Raw genomic sequence first — 13649 nt, 5'->3', positions numbered from 1 at the left:
TGCTCCAAGCCACTTGCGCATCCCACCAGGGATGCCTGGCCCCAGCTGGCACTGCCACCAGAGAATATCACTCTTAAATTAAACATGTCTGTAGCTGGGTACCACTACACATGCTTGTCATCCCCACTACTCAGGAGGCTGAGGCAGGAGGATCACAAGATTGCATTCAACCTGGGCTACATAGTGAAGCACTCTCTCAAAACAAATGAAAACTGAATGTCCTTTCAACTACTTTCAAAAGTCACTTAAATACAGGAGCTGTGATGTTACAATAGGTAGGGAAGTTGCATGGGATTGCTTTCCTTTTTTTTGTAGTGCTGGGGATGGAACCCAGAGTCTTGTGCATGCTAATTATGTCTCATACTGAGTGACCTCCTCCAAAAACATTGATATATTTTATTGCATTAATAATAAAAACTTTTATCTACCAAAAAGAGATCATATACCAAAAGAAAAGATGACTCAGAAGGAAGAAAACATTTCCACTTCATTTAATCCACAAGGAAATAGAATGTAGAATATATAGATTCTATAAAGTAATAAGAATAAGATAAATAACCCCATAGGACACATGCCAAGGTTACAAGTAGGATTTCTGCAAAAGCTAAACATTTTGTGAATTATCAGCGAAAAGCAATTTAAGCAAAGTAAACCAATTTCATACCCATCAGATTGGCAAAAATGAGTAAGGTTGACAATAGCAAATGCTGAGGGTAATTTGGAGATCAAGCATGAGCTCACGATGGGCAGCACCACATTGAGGAAAACATGGGGGTACTTGAGCAAGTGAATGATGGATTTATACCTATCATAGGTTTCACTACATGGAACTCTTGGTCACTTGAAATGTAGATAGTGCACAATTGAGGAATGAACTTCAAACCTTTCTGTTTGTTTGGGAGGCAGCTCAGTAGTAGAGCAATTGTTTCACATGCACAAGGCCCTGGGTGCCATCCTCAGAATTGCACCTCATCCCACGCCCAAAATAACCCACAGTTTATTTAATTTACATTAATTGAAATTTAGAAATTGATACCAGGTCTTTATCAGAAAAGCTTTATTTGTTTGGGACAACTTGGGTTGGTGAATATTTTTAACCTATAAATAGTGTGAAAATTGAGTAGACAAAATAATTCTTGTGGTATTTGTTTGGGTTGGGCTGGGGATAGAACCCAGGGCCTTGAACATGTTAGGTAAGTGCTCTGACACTGAGCTAAACCACCATCCAAGGCCAGTTATTTCTGATTAAAATCTGAAAGTGAAATGGCAGAAAACAAAAAGAAAAAGAAAAGCTGGCAATGAAATAAGCATAAACTATACGAAATATTTCAAAGGATCAATACTAAAAATAGTTGGAATATCTCTAGTATGTTTTCCCTGTGTTGATTTCATGCCAACATGATGATAATTTGGATACATTGGATTAAATAAAATGCATTCTGAACCTTAATTTTACCCGTCTTTTCCCTTTTAATGTGTATATTTTTCCTTGACACAAAACATGAGGTTCAGATACTGCTCTTGGACCAGCCTCCTCTCTGCTCCCAGGTGCAGGATATGAACCCAGTATAGGAATATACATTGTAGCATCTTTTGTAACAACTAAGGAAAATAGAAACAAACCTTCCCAGTTTATCACCATGCTCAGGGCAAATACAAGGTGCTTTCTTTATACAGTGAAACACCTTGCAGGAGTTAAAATGAATGTACTATTGCTACATGTATTCATCCATGTGGATGGATCTAAGGAACATAAATTGAGTAGCCAAAGCAGGTTGCAGAAGATTCACTAGTTTAGGAAGGTTTAAGGCATTCAAAAATATTAGGACTTCTTTGTGGATACAAATTAGTAGTAAAAACACTGATGGAGGCTATAGATAAACAGATTCCAGATGGTGGTGACCTGGAGGGGGAAGCTGGGAGTGAGGGAAGTAAGGGGCTGATCTGGTTCTGGAGTGTATGGAAGACAAAATTTCTCTGTAATGTTTTGTTATGTATGTGGTGGGGGCAGGTTTGGGGCTCAGTTCAATCAATATATCTCACCAAATCTTACACACACACACACACACACACACACACACACACACACACTCTGGGGTGCACACCTGTTACTCCAATTGCTTGGGAAGCTGAGACAGGAGGATTTCAAGTTCAAAGAGAGCTTCAGAAACTTATCAAGGCCCTAAATACCTCATGGAGACCTTGTGTCTAAATAAAATACAAATATAGGCTGGGAATGGGGCTCGGTAGTTACATTACCTTGGGTTCTATCCCTGTGGAGGAAAAAATCAATAAAAAGGATGGGGGATATAGTTCAGTGTTAGAGTGTCCCTGGCTTAAATTCCCAGTGTCAAAAATAAAAAATACAAATTTTGTCCAGTCATAGCCTTTGGCCTTTCTCGAATCCTGAGTTGTACACCCAGCCACATTGCCATTTGTCCTTGCCAGGTGGTGGCCATGATAGTGTTTCCATGATGCATAATTTCCAGAGGAAAATTACTTGGTCTATGGCTCTGGGCCCACTGTGAGGGAGGCAGATGTGTCCACAATGGTGAGAGGCAGCCGAGTGCAGACAGTTATCTGGGGCAGTAGGAGCAGCAGCTACCTGGGCAGTGGGGGCCCTGTGGGAGGAGAACACCATGTGCCCACCTGGGAGCCCTCAGCCCTGAGCCTCACATTGCCTGAGGCCCCCATACACTACTCTCAAGGACTGTCTGCCTTTGCTTCCTTTACATGTCACGTGGCCACAGAGAAATAACAAAGCAGAATGCCCCTGGGGATTGACTGTCTCATGGAATTCTGGACCAAGGAGGAGAAGAATCAGAGTGTGGTGGTTGACTTCCTTCTACCCACAGGGATCTACCTGAGCTTCCCTGTGTCCTGCAATGCCAACCTCAGCACCATCAAGCAGGTACTGCCTGGTCTCCTGTCAGACCTGGGAGCTCAAAAAGACAGAGACGTTGTTCCTCACACTTGAGAACCTCAGATATAAATTTTGAAAAATATACAATATCAAGAACTTGTATAAAATGGGTGGTTAAACTCCACTTACTATCCAAATTCAGCTTACCCCATGGCAATGTGTTCCCATCCCTAGTTTCAGCTTACCCCATGGCAATGTGTTCCCCTCCCTAGTTACCAGAGGGCCAGCTACTAGCCTCAGTTGCCCTTAAGCCTCCAGTGCTGGAATGGAACTTTGAAAGTTTGACTCACATTATGCTGTCTGTCACTTTAGTGACCACAGTCTGCTCCCAGCCACATAAGGGCCTTGCAGGAATTTGTCTTTAAAACTGTTGCCAACATAGTGCCCATCATCCTTGGAAAGGGTCCTCAGGTTCATTGAATAAATTTCAGGATGAATTACTGAGTCAAAGCAATGAACATCTGCTTTGGTAGAAGCTGTCCTGTGACTTTCAATGGGGTTGTGCCACTTACAAACTCGGGTTTAATGGGTCATGCCTTGGACTGCCTGAGAGCAAGAATTTATTTCACAATTTTAAAAGCTATTATTGAGAACAAGAAAAAAATGATAGAAGCAATGGACCACACTTGAGGGATTTTTTTTTAATATCCTGGAAATTTTCTCTCTGCCTTCCTTCCATTCTTCCTTAAATTTTTCTACTTCAAAAGTAGCTGTGTGTATCCCCAAATGCTCTGGTGGCTGAGTCAGGAGGATTGTAAGTTCAAAGCCATCCTCAACAACGTAGTGAGATTCGAAGCAATTGAGAACATGTCACTAAATAAAATACAAAAAAGGGCTGAGGGTATGGCTCTGTAGTTCAGTGTCCCTGAGTTCAATAATAATATTGGCCCATAAAATTTTGGAAAATAAGAATGAGAAGGAAGTGACCTGCCTGTGATCCTGCCATAGAAGACAACCACAGGCACGACCTTAGCCATTTCCTGTTTTCTAACCACATTCTAACTAAATTCTGATTATGAACTTTCATGACTTGTTTTTCTGAGTGACCACAGTAACATCTTGTTCATATTCTAGTTCCTGTGAACATCATCATATGGTTCACTTGATGTGCTTACAGAACTTCAAACAGTGTGCCTAAAGTTGAAACACTACAGTAGCAGACTTGTCCCTGGGGTCCCATCTCTCACTTCATTGTGGTTTTGGTTTCTTCATATTTTTATTGATATGAAGCTTTGAGGGCTATGTGTTATGTGTCACAGTGGTTCAGCTCTGCCAGGGCTCAAGGCCACCATTGCCTTGGTGGGGTGAAAGCAGCCCTAGATAATGTGTCTAAGGCAGGCGTGGCTGCTCAGTCCCCAATCTCCACACATCAAGTCCTTCACAGAGCACAGAGGCAGGAAGCTTGCTGACTAGCTGGTTGGTCCCAAGGGCCAAAGGGTTCCTAGGAAGTAATGTTGGGGTCTCTCTTTGCCCTCTATGTGGCTCATCCAGAGTGGGATGCCCAGAGTAGAGGCCTCTGCCTGCCTTCCAGCAGCTGTCATGGCCAGCAAGGCTGACCATAACCATTCCTCCCAGATGCTATGGCACGAAGCCCAGAATGAGCCCCTCTTCCACATGCTCAGTGACCCCAAGGCCTACATGTTCACCTGTGTCAACCAGACCGCAGAGCAGCAGGAGCTAGAGGATGAGCAGCAGCGGCTGTGTGATGTCCGGCCCTTCCTGCCCATGCTGCGCCTGGTGACCCTCGAGGGTGACCGCATGGAGAAGCTCATCAACTCACAGATCAGCCTCCTCATCGGCAAAGGTAGGGTTCACAGATCAGCCCCCACCTTGGCAAGGTAGGGCACACCTGGGTGGCTGGTGCCACATGCACCTGCACTGAGCCTGCTCCTGCCCTACAGGCCTCCACGAGTTCGACTGCCTGCAAGACCCAGAAGTGAATGACTTCTGCACTAAGATGCGCCAGTTCAGCGAAGAGGCGGCTGCCCACCGGCAGCAGCTGGGCTGGGAGGCCTGGCTGCAATACAGTTTTCCCCTTCAGCTGGAGCCCTCAACCAGGAGCTGGGGGGACAGCAACACCTCTCAAATCTCCAACCCAGACCTGCTGGTCAATGTCAAATTTGAGGGCAGCAGGGTGAGCCCTTAGCCCATGTCCTAGGGAGACTGTCCCAGCTGTGGCACATGGGCTGCTGTGCCCATGGGGACCTTCCACTGATAAGACACTCCAGTGTCCCAGGCCCCCAAATTTCCCTTCACTCACTGGCATCACACGGCATTTTCCAGGTATGCAGGCATCCCACCAGGTAAGCTCACCAAGGCTGAATTGGTCCCTTATTCACTGGACAAGTATTTCCTGGGTGTCTGCTGTTACTTTACCAGTGAATGACCCAGGCCCTGCCCTTGTAGGGCTCACACTTGGGGATACCCAATAAAGGCAGGCATGTGGCCTTGCCCCTTTTCCCCAGAAGCCTATGGGCCTGAGAGCAGCATGCCAACCCTCCCTCCTCCCCACAGGAGAGCTTCACCATCCAGGTGTCCACCAAGGATGTGCCCCTAGTGCTGATGGCCTGTGCCCTCCAGAAGAAGGCCAAGATGTACCAGAACCTCACAATGGAGCAGCCTTTGGACTATGTGCTGCAGGTGAATGGGCGGCATGAGTACCTCTATGGCAGCTACCTGCTCTGTCAGTTCAAGGTGAGGCCTGCAAAGAGCCCTCTGCACTCTGGGATCCCTACCACTCTAGAAGGGGCCAGTATAGGAGTGAGAGAGCAAGACTGTGGGTCTCTCTTGGTTCCAGGGAATGGATATACCACCCATTGACAGTTCAATCTTACACTCTCATCTCAGTACATATGCAGCTGCCTGCACAGTGGACAGGCCCCCCACCTGACCATGGTGCACTCCTCTTCCATCCTTGCCATGAGGGATGAGCAGAGCAAACTGACCCCTCAGGTCCAGAAACCACACACCAAAACGCCCCCCATTCCCATGAAGAAGGTGAGATGATGTCCTCCCTTTTCTTACCATCTTTCTCTTCCTACCTCCTTTTGGCCAATCCTAGAGCCTCTTGGGCAGCACCAGGGCTAGGTGTTGATCCAGGGGACTTTGGATGGTGCAGTCCTTTTGGAGAGTCAGGGCCTTGAGCTGACACCCAGGGTAGGGTCCTGTCTGAGCTACTGCGATCCCAGATTGCCTACTTCTCTGCAGATCTCAGGGGGGCTGGAGCCCCTGGGCCCCTGTGTGGCAGATTGGTAAAGGATGGTGTTGGTGACAGGTTTCTGAACCTTGCCATAAATTTGGGACCCTCTCCCCCTCTCCCCAGCCTTTCAGTAGCCAGGGGAATGAGCTGGGATTTAAGCCCCTCTCCTCTCCTCTCTAGCCTTCCTCTGTGTCCCTGTGGTCACTGGGGCAGCCTTTCTGCATTGAGCTCATCCAGGGCAGCAGAATCAATGCTGATGAGCAGATGAAGGTAGGGGCTCGGGTACCAGGTGAGTGGACAGGTGTTTTTTGTGTGTGTTTGTTTTTTTCACAAACAGGGTGTGCTGTAGCCTGGAGAGGCAGCAGAGAAAGAAGAGTGGGAGGGTGTCACACAAAAGTCACCTGGGCACATTACTCATTATCTCTGCCTGGATTGGCTGTGAACCACATCCAAACAATAAGAGGGGAGGGGAGCAGGCCAGCAGGCCAGGGAGGCCAATTAATGGAAACCTGGGCCAAGCAACTTGTGGGTATTTGACTTTGGTGGAGCTTGTGGAATCAGACACAGCCCATTGAAGTAGGAGGCCCAGTCAGAGATGGGTAAGGCACCATAGAAGCTGGCTGCAGCTGGGCTGAGGTGCTTCCAGGGGTTACCAACCCAGGGGTGCCCAGAGTCTGGGGGACACTGCACATGGTTCCCCCTGGAAGCTGAGCCCCGATGGGCTTGGGGAACAGTGCCCTGTTGTCTCTTCAAAAAGCACTTTCATGGCTCCTCTGCACTTAGAACCACCTGCAGAGGTGGATTTATTGTCCCACTTCTGGGAGGTGATACCTGTCTGGGTCCACAGAGCGTAGCATGTCTTGTCTGGGTCTCTTTTTTTTTGGCATTACTTTACAATCTGGGAAGGGGGTTGTGTCTGCAGGAGTCATGGAGGATTGGGTGGGAGCTGCTCTGGGGATGGGCTGGCGGGTTGGAACTGCAACAGATGCACTGGAGACTGGAGGCACATGGGGCTCAGAAGATGCTAGGCATGAAGGTAGCCAGAGCTGTTAGAAGCAGAAGGGACCCTGGAACTTCTGAACCCTGATGAGGAAACTGAGGTTCTGAGTTGACCCACAGAGTCAAGTGGACTGAGACTGGCTTGCCCCAGCGCATCCTGGGGTACCAATGCCGCAAGACACCTGTACCACTGAGCTCTCAGCCTACACTCTGCTGGACCACTCTCAATGCAAGAAGTAGATTTGGACCCCTGTGTAAATGGGGACCTTCAAGGAGAGGATTGGAACTTTAGATGGGGTGGGGCCTTCACTCCCTCATCCATGCCCTGTACCCCTTCCCCAGCTGGTGGTGCAGGCCGGGCTCTTCCATGGCAATGAGATGCTGTGCAAGACAATGTCCAGCTTGGAGGTGAGAGTGTGCTCAGAGCCCATGTGGAAGCAGCATCTGGAGTTTGACATCCACATCTGTGACCTGCTGCGCATGGCCCGGCTCTGCTTTGCACTCTATGCAGTGATGGAGAAGGCCAAGAAGGTGCACTCTAGCAAGAAAAAAACCAAGAAGGAGGTGGGTTGGGCTGACTGGGAGAGGCCCAGGCCTCAGACACCCAGTGAAACCCCTTACTGGGGCCTCTTGCCATCCTGCTCCCACAGGCAGGCACCCTGAGAACAGGTTCCTGGGAGAGCCTGGGGACCCCAGTCTCTCTGCCTGCCCTAGTCTGGCTCCTTCGTCTGGCTTCCTGTGCTGCCTGAGTAACAGCTCATGAGTTGCCTGACTTGAAATATCAAGCCCAGACCTGTGGTCCTTAGGGGTCCTGGAGGCAGCTCCCTTGGTGGAAGGACAGTGTTCTCAGGGGGACAGAAATGATGAGTGAGTGGCTACCTGGGGAGAGTGTGGCTGGGCCCCAAGTCAGTAGACCCAGGATGTGACTTGCCCCTTGTCCTGGGCCAGCTATGGGACTGGTGAGCTTATTTAAGTGTCTCTGGATGCTGGGTGTGAAGATGCAGGCAGCCAGGAATAGATCTTTCTGGCTTAATTATTGAAACTCTGATAGGAAAGAGATAGCAGGTCCTTCTCCTCCTCCTGGGTCTACCTTGGAGACCTTCCATGCAGTCTGGATCTTCTCTCCTGGTTGGCCTGGAGACTGGTTCCATTCTGCATATGAACAAGAAGAGGCTCACTCTGATCTGTAGTATCCTTCTCCAGGACTGCCCAATCGCCTGGGCCAACCTCATGCTGTTTGACTACAAGGACCAGCTCAAGACTGGGGAGCTCTGCCTCTATATGTGGCCCTCTGTCCCAGGTGGACCCAGGCCCAGCAGGGAGAGGCTCTTGGAGGGTAAGGCATCCAGAACTGGTTCCCCTACAACTACATCTCTCCCTGCCTTCAGATGAGAAAGGAGACCTGCTGAACCCCATGGGTACCGTGCATAGCAATCCCAACACAGAGAGTGCTGTCACCCTGGTCATCTACCTGCCCGAGGTGGCCCCTCACTCTGTGTACTACCCTGCCCTGGAGAAGGTCAGTGAGGTCCTTCTTGGAAGCTGAGCACTAACCAGGAGCTTTCCTGGAGCTCCTCAGACAGGGTCCCTGGCCACCCCAGGCTTTTCCCATTGCTGGGGGCTGGGTCATCATGCTGATTTGAGGCCTTCCAGTAGCTATGTGGCCTACCAGGGGATGTTGGTGATGTCTGATGACATTTTGCTGTCACAGCCGATGGGAGAGGTACTACTGGCCTGAGGCAGGCTGAGCCTGGAGATGCTACTGAATGCCCAGCAGTATGCAGGAGGGCTCCCACCAGCAAGAGTGGTTGGCAGTAGTGCTGAGGTGCAGATGCCCTGCCTAGAGCCCTGCCAGTGCTGGACCAGGCCTGGGGAGCTCACAGCAGGTACACTTGTTGCAGATTCTAGAGCTGGGATGTCACGAGGAGCATGGGCCTACCACCAAGGAGGAGGTGAGCTGGGGTGCTGGTGGGGCATGGAGCCAGGTGCTGGGCTGGAGGCCTCAGTCTGCCTGTGCCCCTTAGAAGCTGCAGCTGCAGGGAATCCTGGAGCAGCGGGGGTCGGGAGAGCTGTATGAGCATGAGAAGGACCTGGTGTGGAAGATGCGGCATGAAGTGCAGGAGCACTTCCCAGAGGCTCTGGCCCACCTGCTGCTCGTGACCAAGTGGAACAAGCACGAGGATGTGGCCCAGGTGGGTGGAGAGGGGCACCAGGGGCACAGCTGGAGTAGAGAGATAGCAGTGGACCCTCCACCACCTGACTGCAAAGCGTCCTCCAGATGCTCTACCTGCTGTGCTCCTGGCCCGAGCTTCCTGTCCTGAATGCCCTGGAGCTGCTGGACTTCAGCTTCCCCAACTGCCACATGGGCTCCTTTGCCATCAGGTCCCTGCAGAAACTGACGTGAGTCCCAGCTGGGCACTGAGGCCCACAGGCTGCCAGCTCCTCACTAAGACAGCTTGCCCTGGCAACCTGGAAGTGGGTGCTGGGTGGAGATGAGCTTAGGCTGGCCTCACCCTCTTTCCAGTCACCTGCCAGCTGGAGACCTCTGTCCTGAGTTTCAGAACCCCAGACTCAACCAGCCTTCCTCCCCTACAGAGACGACGAGCTTCTCCAGTGCTTGCTGCAGCTGGTGCAGGTCCTCAAGTACAAGTCCTACCTGGACTGCGAACTGACCCAATTCTTGTTGGACCGGGCTCTGGCCAACCGAAAGATTGGCCACTTCCTATTCTGGCATCTTCGGTAGCTGGATGCACCCCTGCTGATTCCTTGGGAACCTAGAAAAGCCATGGGGGATGAGGGTCTCCTGGCCTGCTGACCTCATGTTTACTGGGCTGGGGAGGGTCTATGTGCCACTCCTGGCCATTCTCAGCCCCATCTTCTCCCTCCAGCTCTGAGATGCATGTGCTGTCCGTGGCCTTGCGTTTTGGCCTCATCATGGAGGCCTACTTCAGGGGCAGCACCCACCACATGAAGGTGCTGATGAAGCAGGTGAGGCTCAGAGTGCCTGTGCCTGAGGCAGGCTCCCCTTCCAGTCCCCTTCACAGTCATACTCCTGGTTCTGGCTCAGGCTCATGTGCACTGCTGCTACTCCATTCTGCCCACCAGGCAGAAGCACTGAGCAAGCTGAAGGCCCTGAGCAACTTTGTGAAGGTGAGCTCCCAGAAGACCACCAAGCCCCAAACTAAGGAGCTGATGCACTTGTACATGCGCCAGGATACTTATCTAGAAGCCCTTTCACACTTGCAGTCCCCATTGGACCCCAGCACGATGCTGGCAGAAGTCTGGTGAGCCCCAGGCCTAGCCCCACCTGCAGCCAGGCCCTAAGCCCCCTCCCCCGCCCTAAGCCCCCAACCGCCCAGGCCAACACTGCCCTCTGCCTGCAGTGTGGAAAGGTGCACCTTCATGGTCTCCAAGATGAAACCCCTGTGGATCATGTACAGCAGTGAGGAGGCAGGCAGTGGTGACAGCGTTGGCATCATCTTTAAGAACGGGGATGGTGAGCCAGGCTGGGCAGGGGACATGCTGAGGCCTTGGCCTTCTCACCTAGGCCCATACTGTTCTGTGGTAGGGCCCCAGGGGGTTCCCTGAGAAGACAGAGCTCAGGGAACCCCCTGAGCCTTGCATGGGTTTATAGCCCACTAGAAACTCCTGCCCTTCCAGACCTCCGCCAGGACATGCTGACTCTGCAGATGATCCAGCTCATGGACGCCCTGTGGAAGCAGGAGGGCCTGGACCTAAGGTGGGGCCTCTATCCATCACCTGTTTTTTGGGTCTGTAACAGGCCTCAGAACCTGCTCCTGGAGGAGTTCCTGGTCTAAACTGACACCTCCATGTTGGCTGTGAGAGCGGCTGTTCTCACAAGAGGGGTACGGCAGCTGGAGGGGTTTGGGTAAGGCCATTCCTGGTGCTCAGCTCCTATTTCCTGGCTTCCTACCCCTTGGGGAACAGTGCCACCTTCTTCCAAGCCCACTGACTCATTCTCTTCAGAGCAAACATGAGCCCAGCCAAGGTGTGCTCTGCAACTTGGGTGCCAGTTCTGTGTCTCTGAGGCACCTTCCTCAGAGCCCCACACCCCGACTGGCATCCTTAAGAATTAGAGCAGCGTTCCCTGTGGTTTTGTTTGGTGCCTCAAACTGGGTTCCAGTAGCCCCAGAGAATGTCCTTAACCATAGTGTCTGCCTGTGCCTCTTCTCATGTGCTAGGATGACCCCCTATGGCTGCCTTCCCACTGGTGATTGCATGGGCCTCATTGAGGCGGTGCAGCATTCGGACACCATTGCCAACATCCAGCTGAACCAGAGCAACCTGGCTGCCATGGCTGCCTTCAACAAGGATGCCCTGCTCAACTGGCTCAAGTCCAAGAACCCTGGGTAGGCTTTCTTATTCCTGGGAGAGGCTCGATAGAGTGAAAGGTGAGGAAAGGCCTGCGACAGTTTCCATGGCTGCTTGGCTCAGCTGAGTACTGGCCCACATCTGATTTGGGGCAGGACAGAGAAGGTCACTTTTCCCAGGTGTCCATTTTTCATGGCTGTGTTATGCTACTCAACTCGTTGGGCATTAAAACCACCACTGTGTTTAGTCACAAATATGTAGCTTGAGTGGGTTTTGCTGTGGTTTGAAATAGCTGGTGCTATGGCTAGCATCTGTGATATTGCCTGAGCCCAGAGCATCTACCAAGGGCCCAGTCACACACCTAGGCACTTGGCTGTCAGTTGTGCCTCTTTATGCAGCCTCTCTTCATCTAACACATAGTCCTTGTCTTCTCTGAATGGTATTGTGTGGAAGAAGGGGGCAATTTCAAGCTGGGCATGGTGACCTATGCTCCAGAATAATGCCCTCCTTGTTGATTAACATAAGGCCAGATTCACGAGGAGGGAAAATATAAGGAGCTCTGGTTTTCAATCTTCCCCACCCAGAGAAGCCCTCGATCGAGCCATTGAGGAGTTCACCCTCTCTTGTGCTGGCTGCTGTGTGGCCACATATGTGCTGGGCATCGGTGACCGGCACAGTGACAACATCATGATCCGTGAGAATGGGCAGGTAAGAGGCACTGTATTCAGCTGCCCAGTGAGCTTGTCCTACATGCCTGGCCCAGGGGCCTCTCTGCCCTGCCCACAGCTACCAGAAGAGTGCCCCAAGTCCTGCTGACTTCCTCTAAACAGAACCTCTCTTTGTGATGCCTGTTCAGTAGCTGCCCTTCATTCCACTCAGCTATTTCATATTGACTTTGGCCACTTTCTGGGGAATTTCAAGACCAAGTTTGGAATCAACCGTGAGCGAGTCCCATTCATCCTCACCCATGACTTTGTCCACGTGATTCAGCAGGGAAAGACTAGTAATAATGAGAAGTTTGAAAGGTGAGGGTGCCCAGGGCCCCAGTGAGGGGACAGTGTCCAGCCAGGGGCAGGGATGGGGACATAGCCCTCAGGCTAACTCCTGCCTCCATCCTGGGGGTGCTGCCTTCTCTGCAGGTGTACCCCAATCCCAGAGTACCCTGTTGGGCAGTGCAAACAGGAGGTCCATGGGAGTTGTAGGAGGCAGGTCCAGGCAGGGGCATTGGTTAGAGGATCTGGGTACACCCATAATACGACCAGGGGCAGACACTCAGGGGCAGGTGCTGGCTGGATGCAGAACCCCTGCTTGTTTGGGGCTGGGGGTGGCAGGGAGGACCCAGGGCTTTATGTATTTCCTCCACCTCTGCAGGTTTCGAGGCTACTGTGAACAGGCCTACAGCATTCTGCGGCACCATGGGCTCCTCTTCCTCCAACTCTTTGCTCTGATGCAGGCAGCAGGCCTGCCTGAGCTCAGCTCCTCCAAAGACATCCAGTATTTGAAGGTATGCCAGCACAGGGCCACACCAGACTAGAGGCCAGGGTCCACCACAAACTTCCCAAAGCCTGCCTGAACCTCTACAGCTGCGGAGGAGCCAGCCTGCCATATGTATAGTATAATAAATGAGCTTGGCTGAGCTCATCCTGGTCAGAGTGCATCTTGCCTGAACAGCTCGGGGACCTAGGAGATTCACCTCACAGATGGGGGCCCTCATGCCATCCCAGGCCCAGCATTGCAGTATGATGAGAAGTGGCCAGAATGTTGCACTCCCTGGGCCTACTCCCGCCCAATTGAAGGTGAACTGTGATCTTGTTTGGCCATCCCATGTGTCCTCAGTGTCTTTCATGAATGAGATAAAGTCTCTTGTAGGTGTGCAAGACACTTTCCATTCCTGTCTTTTCAGTTGGTGAGAGGCCGAGTAGGAGGGGTATATTCCCTAAAGCTTCTCCTGCCCTTCTCTCAGCTAAGATGAGGCCGCCTGACCTTCTGCTTGCAGTTCTTTTTTTTTTTAAGAGAGAGTGAGAGAGGAGAGAGAGAGGAGAGAGAGAGAGAGAGGAGAGAGAGAGAGAGAGAGAATTTTTTTTAATATTTATTTTTTAGTTCTCTGTGGACACAACATCTTTGTTGGTATGTGGTGCTGAGGATCGAACCCTGGCCGCATGCATGCCAGGCGAGCGTGCTACCGCTTGAGCCACA

At 51.3% G+C, this 13649-nt stretch overlaps 1 protein-coding gene across 14 annotated transcripts in view; it reads left to right on the top strand.

The window, feature by feature from the left end:
* LOC144256290 (phosphatidylinositol 4,5-bisphosphate 3-kinase catalytic subunit delta isoform-like) overlaps window positions 1–13649 on the top strand; it is a 36845-nt gene that overhangs the window by 22602 nt on the left and 594 nt on the right. For 3 of the 14 annotated variants that reach the window (XM_077801429.1, XM_077801428.1, XM_077801427.1), the window contains 21 exons: window positions 2751–2911; window positions 4499–4727; window positions 4825–5057; window positions 5438–5617; window positions 5771–5920; window positions 6303–6392; window positions 7464–7685; window positions 8325–8421; window positions 8510–8640; window positions 9023–9073; window positions 9146–9313; window positions 9400–9521; window positions 9717–9860; window positions 10010–10109; window positions 10227–10405; window positions 10505–10617; window positions 10764–10860; window positions 11324–11491; window positions 12038–12161; window positions 12333–12478; window positions 12825–12957. In XM_077801429.1, coding sequence (XP_077657555.1) covers window positions 2768–2911; window positions 4499–4727; window positions 4825–5057; window positions 5438–5617; window positions 5771–5920; window positions 6303–6392; window positions 7464–7685; window positions 8325–8421; window positions 8510–8640; window positions 9023–9073; window positions 9146–9313; window positions 9400–9521; window positions 9717–9860; window positions 10010–10109; window positions 10227–10405; window positions 10505–10617; window positions 10764–10860; window positions 11324–11491; window positions 12038–12161; window positions 12333–12478; window positions 12825–12957 — 3021 coding nt within the window. In that variant the 5' untranslated portion in view covers window positions 2751–2767. Of the gene's footprint in view, window positions 276–2750; window positions 2912–4498; window positions 4728–4824; window positions 5058–5437; window positions 5618–5770; window positions 5921–6302; window positions 6393–7463; window positions 7686–8324; window positions 8422–8509; window positions 8641–9022; window positions 9074–9145; window positions 9314–9399; window positions 9522–9716; window positions 9861–10009; window positions 10110–10226; window positions 10406–10504; window positions 10618–10763; window positions 10861–11323; window positions 11492–12037; window positions 12162–12309; window positions 12479–12824; window positions 12958–13124; window positions 13250–13649 lie in introns of those variants that run through there. The other 11 variants (XR_013344064.1, XM_077801435.1, XM_077801426.1 and 8 more) reach the window with 11 other exon arrangements.

The sequence above is a fragment of the Urocitellus parryii genome, chromosome 7, assembly GCF_045843805.1.
Source record: "Urocitellus parryii isolate mUroPar1 chromosome 7, mUroPar1.hap1, whole genome shotgun sequence".
NCBI classification, from domain to species: domain Eukaryota; kingdom Metazoa; phylum Chordata; class Mammalia; order Rodentia; family Sciuridae; genus Urocitellus; species Urocitellus parryii.
Note: the sequence above shows the minus strand (reverse complement) of the source record. Positions and strands in the feature narration are given on the sequence as shown.